The sequence below is a fragment of the Sodiomyces alcalophilus genome, assembly GCF_042370955.1.
Source record: "Sodiomyces alcalophilus JCM 7366 unplaced genomic scaffold ACRALscaffold_4, whole genome shotgun sequence".
NCBI classification, from domain to species: Eukaryota; Fungi; Ascomycota; class Sordariomycetes; order Glomerellales; family Plectosphaerellaceae; genus Sodiomyces; species Sodiomyces alcalophilus.
In genome coordinates, this window is record NW_027263535.1 from 2,244,878 (window position 1) to 2,262,881 (window position 18,004).

At 57.6% G+C, this 18,004-nt stretch overlaps 6 protein-coding genes across 6 annotated transcripts; 2 read left to right on the forward strand and 4 right to left on the reverse strand.

The window, feature by feature from the left end:
- Positions 1–82: 82 nt before the first annotated feature.
- On the forward strand, positions 83–1,587 carry ACRALDRAFT_1081994 (uncharacterized protein). Its single transcript, XM_071019241.1, has 3 exons — positions 83–341; positions 426–534; positions 586–1,587. The coding sequence occupies exons 1-3, from the start codon at positions 195–197 to the stop codon at positions 1,419–1,421; spliced, it is 1,092 nt and encodes a 363-aa protein (XP_070874988.1). The 5' UTR covers positions 83–194; the 3' UTR covers positions 1,422–1,587.
- Positions 1,544–4,666, reverse strand: ACRALDRAFT_1042982 (uncharacterized protein). The gene is made up of 4 exons (XM_071015290.1): positions 4,037–4,666; positions 3,747–3,973; positions 3,017–3,686; positions 1,544–2,908 (listed from the first exon to the last, which is right to left on the reverse strand). The coding sequence occupies exons 1-4, from the start codon at positions 4,270–4,272 to the stop codon at positions 1,786–1,788; spliced, it is 2,256 nt and encodes a 751-aa protein (XP_070874989.1). The 5' UTR covers positions 4,273–4,666; the 3' UTR covers positions 1,544–1,785.
- Positions 4,667–5,363: 697 nt separating this feature from the next.
- On the reverse strand, positions 5,364–7,148 carry ACRALDRAFT_2104567 (uncharacterized protein; the record flags this gene model as incomplete). The annotated part of the gene is made up of 1 exon (XM_071023194.1): positions 5,364–7,148. The coding sequence occupies one exon, from the start codon at positions 7,146–7,148 to the stop codon at positions 5,364–5,366; it is 1,785 nt and encodes a 594-aa protein (XP_070874990.1).
- A 1,045-nt stretch (positions 7,149–8,193) lies between these two features.
- ACRALDRAFT_1070867 (uncharacterized protein) lies at positions 8,194–9,428 on the reverse strand (the record flags this gene model as incomplete). Its single annotated transcript, XM_071017806.1, has 5 exons — positions 8,194–8,369; positions 8,432–8,732; positions 8,795–9,231; positions 9,292–9,320; positions 9,382–9,428. The coding sequence occupies 5 exons, from the start codon at positions 9,426–9,428 to the stop codon at positions 8,194–8,196; spliced, it is 990 nt and encodes a 329-aa protein (XP_070874991.1).
- A 1,340-nt stretch (positions 9,429–10,768) lies between these two features.
- ACRALDRAFT_1081990 (uncharacterized protein) lies at positions 10,769–13,409 on the forward strand. The gene is made up of 2 exons (XM_071019240.1): positions 10,769–12,106; positions 12,210–13,409. The coding sequence occupies exons 1-2, from the start codon at positions 10,973–10,975 to the stop codon at positions 13,140–13,142; spliced, it is 2,067 nt and encodes a 688-aa protein (XP_070874992.1). The 5' UTR covers positions 10,769–10,972; the 3' UTR covers positions 13,143–13,409.
- On the reverse strand, positions 13,388–17,026 carry ACRALDRAFT_1081989 (uncharacterized protein; the record flags this gene model as incomplete). The annotated part of the gene is made up of 4 exons (XM_071019239.1): positions 15,900–17,026; positions 15,322–15,835; positions 13,842–14,692; positions 13,388–13,408 (listed from the first exon to the last, which is right to left on the reverse strand). The coding sequence occupies exons 1-4, from the start codon at positions 16,725–16,727 to the stop codon at positions 13,388–13,390; spliced, it is 2,214 nt and encodes a 737-aa protein (XP_070874993.1). The 5' UTR covers positions 16,728–17,026.
- Between the last annotated feature and the right edge of the window lie 978 nt (positions 17,027–18,004).

An 18,004-nucleotide genomic window follows, 5' to 3' on the forward strand; every position in this document is an offset into this window, starting at 1 on the left:
CAACTCTTCACTTTCTCTCCTCTCCATCTCGATCCCCTCGTGACACTATCAGACTTGGACGTTTTCGGATCTGACGGCGCATGTCCTTACTCTACCTGTCCAAGAGACTTCTTCGGCACAATCGTCTATCGAATCGTCCATCGAATCGTCCATCGCTGACATTTTCGCGACCCTTCACTTGGTCAAACGCCAACATGACCATCCACCACCTCATGATTGGCACCTGGACGCCTCCAGGGGCCATCTTCACCGTCGCCTTTGACGATGAGAAGCTTACTCTCACCCTCGTCAAGCGGACCGAGATTCCACACGACGAGCCCATCTCTTGGATGACCTTTGACGTAAGCACCTTGCACCTTGCATCTTTTTCTTCTTCTCTTCCGTCCCCGACCCTTGCACCCGATCGACTGCTAACACACTCACAGCATGCCAAGAAGAACATCTATGGCGCCGCCATGAAGAAATGGTCTAGCTACGCCGTCAAGAGCCCAACCGAGATTGTCCACGAAGCATCTCACCCCATGACCCACGATCGTACGTCTGCCCAAATGCCCCGCCGAGTTGACCAACCTAACAATGACCTAGCCCAAGCATCCTCCTCCGAAACCAACACGCGCGCCATCTTCCTCCTCGCCGCCCGCCAGCCCCCCTACGCCGTCTACGCGAACCCCTTCTATCACCACGCCGGCGCCGGCACCGTCTTCCCCGTCACCCCGTCCGGCGCCCTCGCCCCCGAGCCCGTCCACCACTTCCCCCTCGACCCCCACTCGGGCATCCACGGCTCCGCCTTCGACCCGACCGAGACCTACCTCTACTCGGCCGACCTCCGCGCCAACAAGCTCTGGACCCACCGCAAGGACCCCACCACCGGCGCCCTCGAGCTCGTCGGCTCCGTCGACGCCCCGGACCCCCGCGACCACCCCCGCTGGGTCGCCATGCACCCCTCGGGGAACTACCTCTACGCCCTCATGGAGGCCGGCAACCGCCTGTGCCTCTACCTCATCGACCCGGCCTCCAAGCTGCCCGTCTACACCCACCGCTCCTACCCGCTCATCCCCCCCGGCATCCCCGACCGCTGGACCATGTACCGCTCCGACGTCTGCGAGCTGTCCCACTCGGGCCGCTACCTCTTCGCCACCAGCCGCGCCAACAGCTTCGACCTGACCGGCTACATCGCCGCCTTCCGCCTGGCCGACAACGGCGACATTGAGGAGCAGATTTGCCTGAACCCCACCCCGACCAGCGGCGGCCACAGCAACGCCGTGGCCCCCTGCGACTGGAGCGACGAGTGGATCGCCATCACCGACGACCAGGAGGGCTGGATCGAGGTCTACCGCTGGCAGGACGAGTTTCTTGCGCGCGTCGCACGGTTGAGGATTCCCGAGCCTGGGTTCGGAATGAATGCCATTTGGTATGATTAGGCGAAGCGGAGGGAAAGAAGGCGAAGCGGAGGGAAAGCGGAAGGGAAAGAAACCTCCTACAGTTGGATCAAATCAAGTGACCGTCTTCTGGCGTCTCGTCTCCATAGTAGCGTTGGAAGGTGTGGAGGAAAACAAAAACAAATAAAAAACAAATAAAAAGCCCAAGATGTATATAAAAAATACAAAAAGCAGTCAATCCAAGGTAGCATAAGGAATGCTAAATCATCATGCTTTGAATTTATACCATCATAATACAGGCAGTGCGCCGAAGTACGCACGCTCACATTTCACCATAGCATTCGCCCCCTCATGATCCTACACTCCATCAGAACGTCGTGCTGAATTCCAATTGCAAATAGCCCAGCTAGGACTTGCCCTTCTTCTTCTTCTTCTTGTTCTTCTTCTTGCCGTCACCCCTCGTCTCATTCCCCCCCGTATTCGATGCCGAAGCCGTCGACGCCGACGGCCCACCCGGCGACGTCACCTCGCCCGCGCTCTCCCCGTCTTCTCCCGATGCCTCCTCTACCGCCACCTGCAGCTCTTCCCGCCCATACCTATGACTGCTGGATCCCACCCCGCCGGGCAGGTCATCCACCTCGGCGCTGGACGCCTGGATGATGATCTTGCGCACCCCCGTGCTCGTCTCCACCACGTTCTCGCTGATGCTCCCGCTGCGGACAATGTGGTGCTTGCGCGTCGGGGACCCTTCGCTGGCTACGCTGGCGGTGCTGGCCCCGCCACTGGCGGGACCCTGTTCTTTACCGGTGGAGGCAGAGGCAGGGTTGGAGGTGCCACTATTCTCGTTATCTATTGTGGGCATCTGCAGTTCGGAAACACTGGCGGGGGATGCCACGTCGCCCACCGTCTGGGCCGCGAGTCTCGTCTGTGCGTCGCTCATACCGGCGCCGCCGTAGCTCCTGCGCACGGCTTGCGCGCCGCCCCTTCCAGAGATGGTGGGCTGCATGAGCGGCGTGCTTTCGTCTTCCCTCTGGATGACGTCCAGGCTGGAGTCGAATCGATCGGTCGCCAGGGACACTGGCCGAAGGCCCGACGGGCTCATCATAGGGGTCGGAGTCAAGCCTGGTATCGATTTGATCTTGACCGTAGTCGACCGGGTATCCCGGGGGTTCGTGTTGCGGTTCGAGGGACCGAGATGCCTCAGCTGGCTCTTGATTTCCTCCAGGTTGGCTTTGACGGGGACCATGGATTCTTGCATACGGCCATCCGGCCCGGCTGAGCTCCTCCGCATGAGGAAGGTGGCTGTCTGGCCGGGGCTGCTAGGTATAACCACTGCCCCGTCTTGCGGAGCGCTGAGGGATTCGGAGTTGGAGGGGGGATCCGCAACCTCGTCCACATCGATGAGTTTACCGTTTTGGTTCGCACCGCCAACCAGGCCATCATGGTGAGCCCGGGCCTTGGGAGCGGGGGTTAATCTGCGAATTGCCTTGTGCACATCGATATACACGTCCGACTCGTCAATGATTTCCCTGAAGATGATTAGCTTTGGTTTGCGATAGGACGCGGCAAGAAAGTAAAGTTTTCTTTTTTCTTTTTTTTTTTCAAAAAAAAAAAAAGAAAAAAGGTCAAAAACTTACTCCCCAATTAGCTCCTCAATAACATCCTCCAGCGTGACAACCCCGAGAGCACCGTAGTCCTCTCCGGGATGCTCCGAGACGAGAACCATGTGCGACTTGCCTTCCTGGAAAAAGTTGACAATGTCCAGGCAGCTCGTCTCCGGGCGAGTTTCTGGGAGGGTCGCTAGGGGGAAATCCTTGACCTGGCAGGCGTCCTCGGGATCGTAGGTGATGAGTATCTTGACCAGGAGCATGCCGACAAAGTCTCTCGGCTTTCCAGGGGCGTGAATGGGAATCCTGGAATACCCAGCGGAGAGGATCTTGTCCATGGTCTTCTCGTCGAGCACTGTGTCTTCGGCCATAACAAACACATCCTCCATGGGCGTCATGACGCTATACACGGGCTTTTCCTTCAGGTCGAGCACGGCACTAATGATGGTGACCTCGTCTTGGTTGAGCCGCTCACTCACGGCGCCTAGCGATTTGTGTAGGGTAACCAGGGTCTTCAGGCCGCTCTTCTTGTAGACGGTGCCGTGATCCGTACCGAGAGCCCAATCGAGGAGCTTGGCGATGGGCCACGCGATGGGGGCCAACAGCCACATCATAACCAGGACTGGTTTGGCCATGAAGCCTCCGATCTGCAGGCCATAGCGGACGCAGATGGACTGGGGCACGACTTCACCAAAGATGACTGCAGGCTACAATTAGACCAGAATGGAGCGGAAAAGGGGAGGGAAGCAGCCAAACGTACCAATCAAGACGGTACTGCCTATAATAGCCTCAACGCCGCCTCCCAAGCATCGGTCCAGCACAACAGGCAGAGATTCGTTGACAACGACATTGGCCAGGAGCAGAGTGACAAGAACCCAATGTTTTCCCCGGCTAAGCAACTTGCGTACACGTCTCGCGTTGTTACACTGCCGTTCGCTCGGATCCCCGGAAACGACCTGGAGGTACATGCTGTCTTGGCCCATGAAGCTTTATAGTAGGTTAGCAAGATGAATTTCGTGATGAGGGGCCCCAGAGAATGCAGCGACATACGCGATTGTCAGGCCGGCAAAGGCTCCACCGGAAATTACAAGAGCCATTGCTAATACGAACAAGACCCAGCGCTCGGCCTCGGTCTCCTCATCGTAGGGGCTCTTTGCAGACAACGGAGCGGCGACGGCGGAGGAGAGTCCCAGGGTCAGGGCACGACCCAAGCCGAGGACGCCGGATCGCACGATGCCAAAGGCACCCGCTGAGTTTCCGCGCCGCGGCACGTATCTCGCAGCCATTGTTCCCTATGTGCTCGATTCGATGGGCGGACGAAGGGATGTAAAGTAAAGGTGGTGGTGGTAGAACTGGTTCGTCGGTATCGCGAGTCGATGGTGGGTGCGAGAGACTCAGCACGGCATGATCACTAGCCGTATGTCGTCACGCGATGGAAGACGATCAAGATCGAATTGGACCAAGTGACGTGATTGAATGGCCAGGACGAGAAAGGACACGACTTGGGGGGCCTGGTGGCGAAGTTGCGCCTCGATTTCGAAATAAACAGTCGTCGATGCTACAAACGGCGAGCAAACCCGTAACAATTCAAGAGGAAGGGTGATGCCAACGGGGATCCAGTGAAGAAAGTTGGTTTGTTTGGGGGAGGGGCAAAGGTCGAAGGGTTGTGATCGGGACGACGCATGGACGTCGGAAGTGATGGAACGGAACTGGGACCTTACGAAGGTACCGTACGCATGTACATACATGCGCACATGCATCTGTGCGTAATTCGTACATACATGTACATACGTACATGCCGGCGTCCAATCAGAACCACTTTTGGTCTGGATGTGGCCCTACTGCGGTTGTTGATTGGCCGTAGTCATCAGAGTTTCAGGGTACGTACAGCGTAGTACTGTAACCCACAAAAGTTACGATGTATGCTAACCGGCAATGCGTGTAAGCGAAGTGGTGGATCGTTAAGAGTGGCTCGGAACTTTTGCTTAGAATGTACATACCTCGAATGTGGTACAGGTGGGGCGTGGACTGGTCTGGAGCGCAACTTGTAAAACGTGACGCAGGGCAGACCGAGTCAAGCCTGCCTCCAATTTCTTTGCCCACCAAATATCCATCATCACGGACATCGTCACTTGGCCCTTTTAAATTCAGTCGTCACTTGAGCGAGATGATACTTACAGAAACGCATTAAATTATCCACATCCACGCATGATTATACACAGCTTTCAGAATCACCAGTCATCGAAATAGAAGACAACGAAAATAGGCATAGGTATTGTCATTATCATGCCAACGAAAAACCTCAGGCCTTCTTGAGACAAGGGGAAAATGTCTCACCCAAGCTATCTTTGTACAAAGTAGTCGGCCCACGAGCTGATTACAACCTCACCAAACTGACATCGAGAATTCCCTCGTCCTTTTTCAGTTCCTCCATCACCTCCTCGCTCATCACATCGTCGACGCCGAGAATCATCAACGCCTCCTTGTCCTCCTTCCCGTTCGACTCACCCCCCGCATTCGTAGCCCGCTGACCCAGAACCCCCTTGGCCCTCTCCTCCCCCACATCGGCGTCGTCGAGGCTCGCGACCTGCATGAACCGGATATTGATCCCGTGCCGGCCAAGCACCATGCCCACGCCGCCAATCTTCCCCGGCTCGTCATAGTTGTGCAGCACCAGCAGCGTCCCCTCGGGCCTGAACGTGGCGCGGAATCGCCCCAGCTTGGAGATGTACGCGTTCCGTCCCGACACGTAACCCGCGATGCACTGCTCCGGTCCGTGGCCGCCGCCGCCGTCCCCGTCGTACGACCGCAGCTTGACCAAGTTGGCGTAGATGCCATTCCCCGTCTCGCCGCTGTGCGTCTCGCTGATGACGATCCCCTTCTCCTTGGCGATCAGCCCCGCGTTGACAATGTTCACGTCGCGGCCGCCCGAGTCGCTGATGGACGACACGAGCCCCTTGACCAGCGCCGCCAGCAGGGGCCGCGTGTTGGACAGGCCCGACAGCTCGCCCTGGTAGATCAGTTCGAACTTGCGGCCTCCCACCATGCCGCCCTGGCTGCGCACAAAGTGCTGCGTATAGAGCCCGCCCATCTTTTCCACCAGCTGCACAAACGGCTGGAGCTTGCGGTACTCCTCCGGGAGGATCAGGGGCGCGTTGACGGCCGCCGACGGAAGGCCCCCTCGTAGGATCTCGGCTACCTGCCTACACACGTCCAACGAGACGTTCTCCTGGGCCTCGACGGTGGAGGCGCCCAGGTGCGGCGTCGCTACTACCTTGGGATGCCTCGCAAGTCGCGAGGCTGTCGAGTCGGCGGCGGGCGGTTCCGAGGTGAAGACGTCGATACCGGCGCCCGCGATCCATCCTTCGTCGAGGCCCTTGATCAGTGCCCCTTCGTCGTATACGCCTCCCCGTGCCACGTTGAGAACTCGGGCCGTCTTCTTCATCTTTTGCAGCTCGGCCTCCTTGATGAGTCCCAGTGTGGTCGCCATCAGTGGCGTGTGGATGGTCAGGAAATCCACCACGGGCAACAGCACGCCTAGGTCGGATACGAGCTCGACCTGCGCTTGCTCGGCAATGTCCTTGCTGGCATAGGGATCGACAGCCTTGACCTTCATGCCGAGTCCGATGGCCATTCGGGCGACCTTCATCCCGACCTTACCAAGGCCGATGATACCCAGCGTCTTCTTCCGGACCTCGACGCCGACGAGCTTCCCGCGCTCCCACTTGCCGTCCTTCATGCTCGCGTCGGCCCGCCCCACGTTGCGCGCCGTGGCAAGCAGCAGGGCGATGGTCTGTTCTGCCGCGGCAACTATGTTTCCGGCCGGCGAGTTGACGACGATGATGCCCTGGGCTGTGGCGGCGTCGACGTCGATGTTATCCACGCCGACCCCGGCTCGGGCGACGACCCTCAGCTTTTTGCCGGCCGCCAGCACGCCGGCGGTGACCTTGGTCTCGGATCGGACGATCAAGGCATGGTAGCGGGGGATCTCGGCGATCAACTCATCCGGTGTCAAGCCAAGCCGGATGTCCACGTCGTACTTGTCGTTGAGGAGGGCGAGGCCGTCGGGGGAGACTTTCTCGGGAACGAGAACGCGGGGCCTACCGGAAGATGCGAGCGAGGACACCGACGATATCGCGGATGTGATTGCTGATGGCGCCATTGCGTGATGAAAGAAGGCGAACCACTGCTATTCTTTGCGTGTTAGGTTTGTTGTAAAAGGGTTTGTAGGTAAGTGAGGTGATGCTTTTCCTGCTTTTCCTTGCTTGATTCTGCGAGGAAGAATTGAAGAGGAAAGGAAGCTCCGAGACAGAACGGCCCAACACGAACCCACCGTCAGTTCTTATAGTTCCTACAGGGCAGACAATCTCTTTGCTAAGAGACGAGGGGAATTCGACCGGCCAACCTTGATGCCACCAAAGGCCCGAATTGGACGCTCAAGGATGCAGGAGCGCAACCAAGTCGAGACGCAATGCATGGCCTTCGCCCCCTCTCCTCCCTCCAAGATGTGTCTGTCCTCGAGTGAAGTGACCGTCAAGGGGGGGCGGATGTACGTTAAAAGACGGCAGGGGGAGAGCTCCGTCGCGTCGCTCGGATAGAGAGACAATGGAGAAAGAGCAGGCAAGACGAGACCGCCCAGCTGCCAGTAGCTACTAATAGCATTTACTCATCGAGAAGACTCAGTGGCGGATGCACCGTGGGGTATGGAATGTCTGCACGCCATCGACCTATAAGGGAACAATGTTGGTAGCGACGTAGGAGTTGTGGGTGAGACGGCGTCAGGGTAGGGTGCAACTTGCAAGATAGCCAGGGATATACATAGGCACGACGGGATCAATGCAATGCGCTGCCACCACCCTGCTTCTGCTCGTCTTCCCCGCACTTTCTACTGGACCGGAACCGTGGGACGTGTTGCAGCGCCGAGGTGATGACGATGAGATGGAGTGCAGGGGGGATTTCCAATTCGACGTCTCGCAAGTCACCACGGTCAACATGCCAGGTGAGAAGTACATGTGGATGACTGTACAATCTCATGTATCTCATGTACACGAACATGACCCCCCTTTTCCCCGTTTCCGTCAGACCATCCCCATTCCCCCCCCCCCCCCCCTTCCCTTTTTTCCATCCACCTGAACGCCCCGTTATTCGCATCACAGCCGTACACTCATACAACCCAGTCGACTCCGTACTCCATCCAGCCTGGCCCTCTAAAAGTTTTCCTTTCCGCTGAACCTCTCGTTCTGCACAATCTCGATCCAGTAATTGTCGGGGTCCAAGATGAATGCCACGTTCTTCATGCGTCCGTCCGTCAACCTCTTCTTCCAGTTTACTTTCAGGTCTTCGAACCGCTGGCAAGCCGCGTCCAAGTCGTCGACGGAGACGCCTAGTTTTTGTTGTCAGCTTCCAACTCGTTGGAACTTTTCTGCCCAAGGGATTCCAACTCACAAATATGACCGAAGCCTTGCGGCTGGTCGTTTCCGTTGTGGTACTTAAAGTCCGCGTCCTTCTCGGTGCCGTGGTTCCACGTGAGCTCCAACAGACCCTCGCGATCCGCGGTGTTCTGGCCCTCGGCGCCCGCGCTTGTCTCTTCCTGGGCAGGGAGGCCCTCGGCGCCGGGGTAGGCGAGGAAGTAGAGGGTGAAGCCGGCGGCGGCGTTCTCGTTGGTGCGGACCAGAGACATGCCCAAGACGTCCTGGTAGAACTTGAGCGACTTTTCTGCGTCCTTGACGCGGAGCATGGTGTGGTTCTGCGGGGAATGACATGTTAGCAGGCATGCATCTCTCTCTTTCACCCTCCCTTTAGACGAACCATTCTGTACGTCGAGACGTCCGTCTCGGTGATACCCTCCGTCTTGGCCACATCATTCCAGGAGATGATTTCCACCCAGTACGAGTCCGGGTCCTTGGCAAAGGCAATGTGGTGCATGCGGCCCTCGGTGAGCTTCTTCTGGAACGTGTACCCTGCGGCCTCGATGCGGGAGCAGGCGGCCTGGATGTTGTCGACGGAGATGCAGATGTGGCCGAAGCCGCGGTGGGGTTCGACGTTGCCATTGTTGATCTTGTAGTCCGGGTCCGACTCGGTGCCGTAGTTGTGGGTCAGCTCGATGATGCCCTCGCGGTCAAAGGTGGACTTGCCGGCCGAGACGGCGCCGGGGGAGTCGTAGGCGAGGAAGTACAGGTCGAACTTGGCCTCGGGCTGGCGGATCGTCTTGATCACTTTCATGCCGAGCAGCTCGTAGAACTTGACTGTCCGAGAGAAACGTTAGTAATTCAAACCATTCCGGGGGAGAAGACGAAAGTACGCACCGGACTCCTTCGGGTCCTTGACTCGAATCCTGGAGAGTGGATAGTCAGAGTCGGGTTGACGAGATGAGATACGCGGGTTGGATGCCATACATCGAGTGATTGAGCTTGTAGTTCTTGGTATCTGTCGTGGCCGCCATGGTTGCGAAACGTCTATAAGATTGCGCTACTGGAGGGCAGGTTTAGATCGTCAGTATAGATATGGATCTTCTCTCCAGTTCCGTTCTCGTGTTCCGAGGGCAAACAAAGCTCGAGATTGGGACAACGGACCTGTATCGGGGTTTGGTTTGGTGATAAAGAGGGCTTGGATCTGTCGAATTCTTTGCAACGGACGGAATGAGTACATATACGGTTTGATGCTGCCCCTCGGTCTTATCGGTGTTCGGCTTGTCTTCGGAGAGGAGAGAAAAAGTTCACGTCCTCCAAATTGGTGGGTGGTGATAGGCGGGGTCGAGTGATTGCTGCATATATATTACGTGCGGAACGATGATGATATCCTCTGCCCCGCAGTTCTCAACCCAGTGGAATAGTGTAGAAGACGGCACAGCATCAACACAGCATCGTACTCGTACTATACCCATACCGTTGAAGGCTAGCGGGGCTAGCCAACCTCACCCGTCGCCTGTCCATGTGTACGGGACAAGGTGCCAATGTCGATGGCTTTCGAACGGTAGCCTCGAGCTTATCAGAGAGTGACATCACCTATGCAACGGCTGCTGACTTTCTTTACTTCGTACGACCTTGGGCTTTTCGACACATGCGCTTATGATTGGTCTTGGCCACCAATTGCGTGGTGGGCCCTGGCGGTTATTGCGCAGACCACTGAGTATTACGACGGCAGCATTGACACAGTTCTGGTTACCGGTAGGACAGTTGGCAAGACTGGAATGATGAATTGACAGGGAGTTGGATACAGTTGAGTGTCGAGCGACAATGACATGAGCAAGGACGGACAGCGTTGAGTGTCCAAGATTCGGCCAGGGAGGGAAATGAGGGAAGCGAGGGCGCTTAGTAATAGTTGATTCTCGTGTATGTACACTGTGCATAGGTACGCGTCTTCCAACCTTGGGTAAATGAAGTCGATATACCAGTCGAGTAGGAATGCTACAAGATTTACATATAGGTCGAGGTACCTTAGAATAGATAATAGCTAGGTATTCTCGTCAGGAAATCGAGGATACCATATAAACTTAATTTACACGTATACGTACGACGAATACATGTACCAGGAGTAGAGGAGGTACTTACAGTAACGAGACAAAACTATCGAGTCAATGTACTTACTACACCACGTTATAGGTGTGCGTAGGTAGGTACATCGGCTGGACACTTATGTCAAGTTACTGTACCTACTAACGGAGAGGTGGGGCTGACCTTCCCCTTCCCGTCCGTGGCGCATCGCAAGACATGACGATGTCGCGACATTTCCCATAACCGTCTTCTTTTCCAGTAATTACCTAACCACCTCAGCAGCCTTCCCATTTTCCTACCGACTTGATCAAGAGCTCATCAACTTGGACGCTCAACCACCTCCAATACGGAGTACATTGGCCATGTGTACCTATATTCTTCATCCCACCCAATATCGACACCAATGACGTGAAAAGTCGCGTCCATTCAGTACATCCATCGTACTACCAAATCCCGCTGTGCGAACGACCGAACCGATTGACTACCACACAAGATGGATCGACCATTTCAGTTCACCACCCAGTCGGGGTACTTTGACGAGGCTGCGGTGGTGGACGATTCGCAGGGCAGGGACCACCAGACCGTGCAATCAACCCAAGGCACGGGCCCGTCGTCGTCCTCGTCCTTTTCCAGAGGGCGGTCCTATTCAGATGGAGGAGGCGGAGGGGTTGGAACACCGGCGAAACCATCCCCAGCGCCGTTTCTTGCCGAATCCGGGAGGAAAATGTCCAAGGACGATAACCACATCAGAGACACGTCGTCGACCCGGAACCCCGGCTCTGGGCCCGTGACACCCAGAAGACCCGAGCTCCCTCGAGGCTTCACCCTACCACCCGCTCCTCCTCATCCACACCCCAATCTCGCCACGCCATCGCAGTCTCCCGCGCCCGCCGTCTTCGCCAGGCCCGCACCCCTCTCGCCGAAGCTCGACCATTCGCATATTTATGCCAGCCCCACAAACATCTTGCCCCGTCGCTCCCGCGGCCTCGACTTCTCCCGCGCCGCCACCAGCCTGCACCATTCGACCCTCGCCGAGCAAAACTCGGCCGACGCGTCCCCGACCGTCGGTGCCGGCCGTGCCATGAACATACCGGCCCGCAAGAACCAAGACTACGGAAACGCCGAACAGTCGTCCAACTCGCTGTGGTCCGTCATTGGCCACCACGACCGCCCCAACATCTCCAGCTCCCTGGGATCGGCCGCCAACCACATGGGCGGCTCCGACACTTCGTCTTCCGAGGACGACGACATGATGGACGAGGATATGGACGACGCCTTTGTCACCACGCCGCAGATTGCCAGGAGGACCGGCCCCATTGGCATCCCCGGATCCCCGGCTCTAAACAGCCTCCTCAGCTTCCAGCAGCGCCAGCGCCCGAGGAAACAGCCCAAGAAGAAGAAAGGCCGCGGGCTTCCAGGTCTGACTTTTGCACCCACTGCAGCCGCTGCGCTGTCCAAGTCACCGCCCATTGTCAAGGACATGTCCGACCCGCGACGCGAGAGCATCAGCTGGCAGGCCAATCAGCTGCACATATCCGGTGGCGACGAAGATCGACCCGGCCATGACGGCTTCAAACAGAGGCATACCATCATGCGGCAGGTGGCTGCCCGTCGGGGTAACCTTATGGTATGCTTCGCCAGTTTCCTTCCCAAGAGCTTTTCTTCTTCTTTTTCTTCTTTTTTCCTTTTTTTTCTTCTTCACCCATGTACTGACGTAACTTCCTCGACAGCCCAAGACGAAAAACTTTGCTCGCATCAAACACGCACTCCTCGAGGAATGTGCCCCCATCGAAGCCGAAGTCCGCCGCGAAGCCGAGGTGATCCGCCAGGTCCGCGAGAGCGACGTCGACCTCGAGCCACGTATAATACCCACCGCCCTTTCGTCCCCCAACCTGGCCAACCAGGACCATCTCGACGACGTGCCGGGGGACGAGATGATGGCCGAGTCGGGCCTCTCCGGCAGCTTCAAGCAACAGGCCTTGAAGAACTCAAAGGGCCCCAAGTTCTGGGACACCTTTTCGGAATCCAGCAGCATAGGCGCCGGTCGCACCACGCCGCCGCCGCCGCTGCCCATGCCACTGGGGTCCTCGTCGGGCATGAGCGAAGACACGAATATGGACTCCCCTTCGCTCGGCGCCACGGCAGGGTTCGCCATGGCCAGTGCTAGCGGCGAGTCGGCCAAGGGCGACATGTCCGCCGTCGCCGGGCCTTCCCCGGGGCCGTCGCAAGGGTCGGGGTGGTTCGGCGGAGGGCCGGGACAAGGACCGGGCTCACAAAATTTCCCGACTGCCGCGGAGATTACGCGCCGTATCAATAATAAGCGGCGGCGCGACGACGATTTCGACCCCAACATATTCAAGCGCCGCGCCGTCAGCCCGGGGATGAGCGCCCACAACTCTCCCATCATACAGAGTCCCCTCCAGCGGGACGTGGCGCCCTGGGGGTCCCGCCCCGGCAGCACCAGCGGGGATCGGGGCGGCGGGAGCGGTGCGCCGAGCGATGCCGGCAGTGGAAGCACGAGCGTGGGCGGCGCGACGCCGGGGAATTCGACCATGGCGAGTAGCGCGGCGTTGAACGGCCGCATTGGCGGCAACAAGGGACGGGTTGGGCTCCAGGGCATGACGGATACCCATGACGGTTTGATGCGGATGAGCATCGAATGATTGTGGTGTGGCCCATTCTCTGCTCATGGACGCCAATATAATTATTATTACTTAGGAAACTAGAAGGACACGGGAAAGGGGGAGTGCAAATGGCCATGGGATCATCTCGCGCGAGTTTGGGCTCCCATGAGAGGAGCAATTGGGCCTTTTTTTTTTTTCTCTTTTTCTTTCTTTTCCTTTGGCATTGTCGGCGTTACACGGACACCAAGCATACTTAGGCAGAGCGTTACTGATGAAACTACATATTATTCCAGACTTATACTTACCTATTATTTGTTAGTGTAGAGCCAGCATAATTATTCCCCTCCGGTAAGGTTCGTGATGTACCTCTCGTGTTAAACGTCCGAAATTTTCAGCCTTGTTCGTTTTTCTTGATTTACGTTTACCTCCCAGATTGTAGTAGTAGTCTTGTCCGTCTCGCAATTATTGTCTCAACGTGCAGGTCGATTCGCTGCTATGGTATCATCCCAACGCCCCTAAACGCCTGCCCATGCCATGCGCTGAGCCATTGGCATCTCTGCCCCCTCTGTCCAAGTAACACACAAATGGCACACCAGCAGCGGCACAGAATCCAGTAGCTGCCTTTCATTCCACGCCGACCCCGTCCTGCGGCACCCGGAGGGTCCCCAGTTTGTCATCCAACCACCGCGCCAAGTCCTCTGCGTGTCTCCGCATCGACACGACAGCGGCGGCCCCTACACTTCCAGCGACGCTGCTCCCCCCGCTAGCAACGCTGGCGATGGTGGCGGCGCCGACGCTCATGACGCTGTCCACCTCGGACGGCGAGGCGGGCATGTGGGCGGGACTGGCGTGGCCATGTTGACCGCGCGGGGTGGCAGTTCCCGGCACGCTGAGACTGGCGCCGGTACCGGTACCTGCGCTGCTGCTGGCGCCATCGGCCGGGGCGCTGCCGGCGTGGTACGACTGGGTGGAGGAGGCGGCGGGGCCGTCGCCTTGTTCGGGTAATGGGCCGACGCAGACGAAGAGCAGGCCGCACCGCAGACGGCGGACGACGAGGATGCCGTTGGAGAGCTGGACGGTGATGGTGAGGGGTAGCTTGTTGGTGTTTCTCTTCTTCCCGGCCGTGGTTGTCGTTGTCGACGAGGCGGCGGTGGTGCCGGAGAGCGCGTCGTGGTCGGGATGGGAGTCGGAGGAGGAGCCTGGGAGGGCGCCCGGTATGGACGTGGAGGAGGCGGAGTGCAGGGCGAAGAGGCTGGCGGCTACAGTGGCCTGGGTGCGAAGGAGGGAGACGGCGCTGGGGCGGGAGACTCCGGCGGGGAGCGAGATGGAGGACGTGGACGGGGAGGCTGTGGTGCTCGAGATGGTGGCGGCATTACCGCTCCCCGGGGGTGCTGGGGACCCGGGAGACGGAGAGGACGAGGAAAAGGACGGGGTCGCGGCGTGGGCGAGGAGCTTTCCGGATGCCGTGGTGAGGAACGCGGCGTGGAGGGTCGAGGAAAGGTTGGCGTTGAGGAAGGCCGTGAGGCGTTTTGTGAGTAGGAGCGGAGGGGTGGGCGTGTTGAGGGACATGGTTGGATGCCGTCTCGTCCCTTCAGATCGATTACAAGACGTGGAGCGTGGAAACGGAACCAGATTTCTCGGTGTGCAACAGTCGCAAGTCGTCGTGTCGTGTCGTGAGGTCGATGGGCCGACGCGTCGTAAAGCTAGTTGGCGGAGAGAGCTTTTGCGTCGCTAATTCCCGGTGGAAACCATGGAAATAGTGTGTCTAGCAATGGAAGGCCACCGGATGTACGAGTGCTTTGTATTCCTCGAGTTGATAAGGGGAGATTGAGAAAGTTGAGATACTTCGTAGTGGTGGACACTGGATTACGATCAAGTGTACAAAGGGAGCAGGTTGTCCAGAGCATCGGTGCTCTTTGGAAGGTACCAGTAACGGAGCTCCAAATGAGAAGGTCTGTAAGGTCCGTGCGCACGCCCAGCCGGTGCGGGGTAGGTCCTGGCACATGCACGGTCCGAGGCACTGTGCTAGGTACGTATACAGTATAAATACTGTATCGTGACTGGCTCCTGGAGACTGACCTGACCTTTTCCTTTGCAGCATATTCCCAACTTAACACGTACATAACCTACTGAATCGCACTCATCTACGCGTCCTTCTACTCCTCCAACTTCCCATTCAGAACCATGTACCTCTTCCACACATCATCGTGGACGTCAACATACTCCCGGCCCTCCTTCGTCTGCGCCCTCCACTGTCGGTAGGCAGCGTCAATCTCGGTGCACAGCATCACGGAGCCCCGTCGCGAGGCCTCCCCATCATAGTCGAACAGCTTCCGCACGGCCCAGACGAGAAACTTGGAGTAGTCGAGCTGCGCGAGCACGTCGTCGATGTGGACGTCCGGACGCGGACATCCATGTGGACAGTCACACCCCGCCCGCCGCCACTTTGGGAGGTGGCCGCACCTCCGTCTGTGCTCCGGCCGTATCTCGGGGCGGGCCTCGAGCCGGGTCTGAACGTGCTGGCACCCGGCGTAGAGGCATCGGCAGCCCTCTTCCTGCTCCGCCTCGGCGATGAGGCACAGTGATGGTTCCAGGCAACCCGTGACGTGGCGGCACTTGTTCTCGCAGAGGTCGCAGCTGTCCTGCGACGGGAGCTTCGTGGCCGTCATCATGCGCCATAGGACGGCGCCGAGGGACCAGTGTTCGTCACTGATTGTGTAGAGGCGTTGGTCCTTGGAACGGAGAGAGGTTCATGTCAGCAGGCAGACATGGACACGAATGAATTACGAAACTTACAGGCGCTTTCCCGGTGGTATATTCGGCCCAAAACTTCTTCATCGTCGCCGCACTGGCGTCCGGCGGGGCCTTCAACCCCTTGGGTAGGTTGGCATGGGGGGCGAGTACCTGGCCACTGGAGCTGTACAGGACAGACCCGTCCTTGGCCCCCTGGTCGTGCCGATCGGCCGGCTGTCCCGATACGAACGCCTTTGCGAACCGTCCCAGCTTGCAGGTGCCGTACGTCTCCTCGCCGCGGGGATGCTGGAACATGATGCTGGTGGCAGTGATGTCGCGGTGGAGGATGGGCATCCAGTCCGTGTCGGTCTTCATCCACGTGCGCTCGCCCGTGTCCCAGTTGGTCTCCGGCCGGTATCCGTCGTGCAGCCAGGCTAGCGCGCGCATGACCGAGGTGAGGACGTGCCAGCAGAGCGATTCGGGCATGTACGACTTGCGCCGGCCCTTTTCGCCGCGGCTGTTGATCAGGAGGAGCTCGAGGAAGCCGGCATCGCAGTTGTCCCACACGAGATAGTCGTCCGTGGCCTGCTTGGTGTCGTAGGGCTTGGGATTGAGAGGCTTCTGGCGCAAGTATCCGGCCAGCGACACAATGTTCTCATGGTTGAGGACGTGGGAGATGCTGCGCCCGATGTTATGCTCGTAGATGAGGTCCATCAGTCCCTTGGCCTGGCGCTGCCGCTTGCCGGATCCCGTAAAGCGAGACTGGAAGTACGCGTCGAAATCATCGATTCTCTTCGCCAGGAATTCCTCCCCGCTGTCGGTTCTCGTGGCCAACCATACCTCGTCTGTGAGCTTCTTGACGAGCTGGAACTGTTGGGGTTCCTGGTCCATTTTTGCAGTATCGGGTCTTTGGTCTTAACACGGCTTTTGTTTTTGGGACGAGCGAGAGACGTTGGAGTTGGTAAGGGAACTGAATATCGAGGTGGGAGGATGGGACACTGGGTGGTTATCAAGCACCTATACGATGGCAGTCTCTGTCCTAGTAGTCATCCCTGGAATCAACAACAAAGAATCGTCTCGTCCGGGGAGGCACTTCTTTGTTCTTGGCCGAGTGAGACTCGTACAGAGTCTCGAAATGGGACGGCCGTCGACTTGTGTGCGTAAACACATCATTTATTACACCAACGTCACCCAGAAGAGCACTGTCCAGTAACCAGGATCTCCCGCAAGACCTACAAGAGTATACGCCTTTGGGAGCATGAACCTGCGTGAAGCAGGCGATGCATACTATTCCTCAGAAATACTCAGCCAAATACTCAGCCAAGATGATGGTTTGGTGGACAGACACCCAAGCCGAGTATTTTTAGCGGGTCAGACACGAACAAAGCCGACAAGCAACCATGCAGACAATAAGCCAGGGCTTTTTATAGCTAACAGGCTTATCCGTCCGGATGCGGACTTGGTCCTTTGTTGTTGTCCTTTGTGAGATACCGTGGGCATTCCCGAGTTTGACGGTTCTCCAACTTTAACTTGCACGACAGTGGACTTGACCCGTTACTCGGCGCGAGTCGCTGATCGACTGTTTCGAGTTGGACTGGCCCGTATGGATACCAAAATCTCGTTGGTTGGCATTTATTGCAGCCATTCGCACGTCAAGCATAAGAACTCGGCGATCCATCCCAAAGAGGCGCTGGTGTTGCGTTCCTTCTAAAGTACCTCCAGGTGTACTGAGTACGTACCCGTAAGTTGCTGTCCAGCCAATGGGATTCTCTGGGTCGTGTATAATCCGTTTCAAACGGGTGGCGCCGTCAAAAATACGTCGAGAATGGGCGGCAGCCGTTTATACCGTCAGACCTAGCTGCTATGTACGAATACGTAGGTAGGCGTTATCTCAGTGGGCTCAGACCTCCCTGGAGTGGCGCGGGATAGCCACTGAGATAAGGTAGGCGTGTATTTTAGACCATGTGGCAGAATCGGGCCGGTGCTAGAAGTCCAGTAGCTCATACAGTACCTTAAGACTCAAGCTAGACGATTACAAATTACCAAGGCACTACGAAGTCGTTCCAGCCCTGGACAGTGTCGAGGTTCATCGGCAGCGGCTCAAGACCTACAGGAATATCCTTTCGGCCACAGCAGCGTACTACGAGTTGGTCTGTCGCCTATAGCAA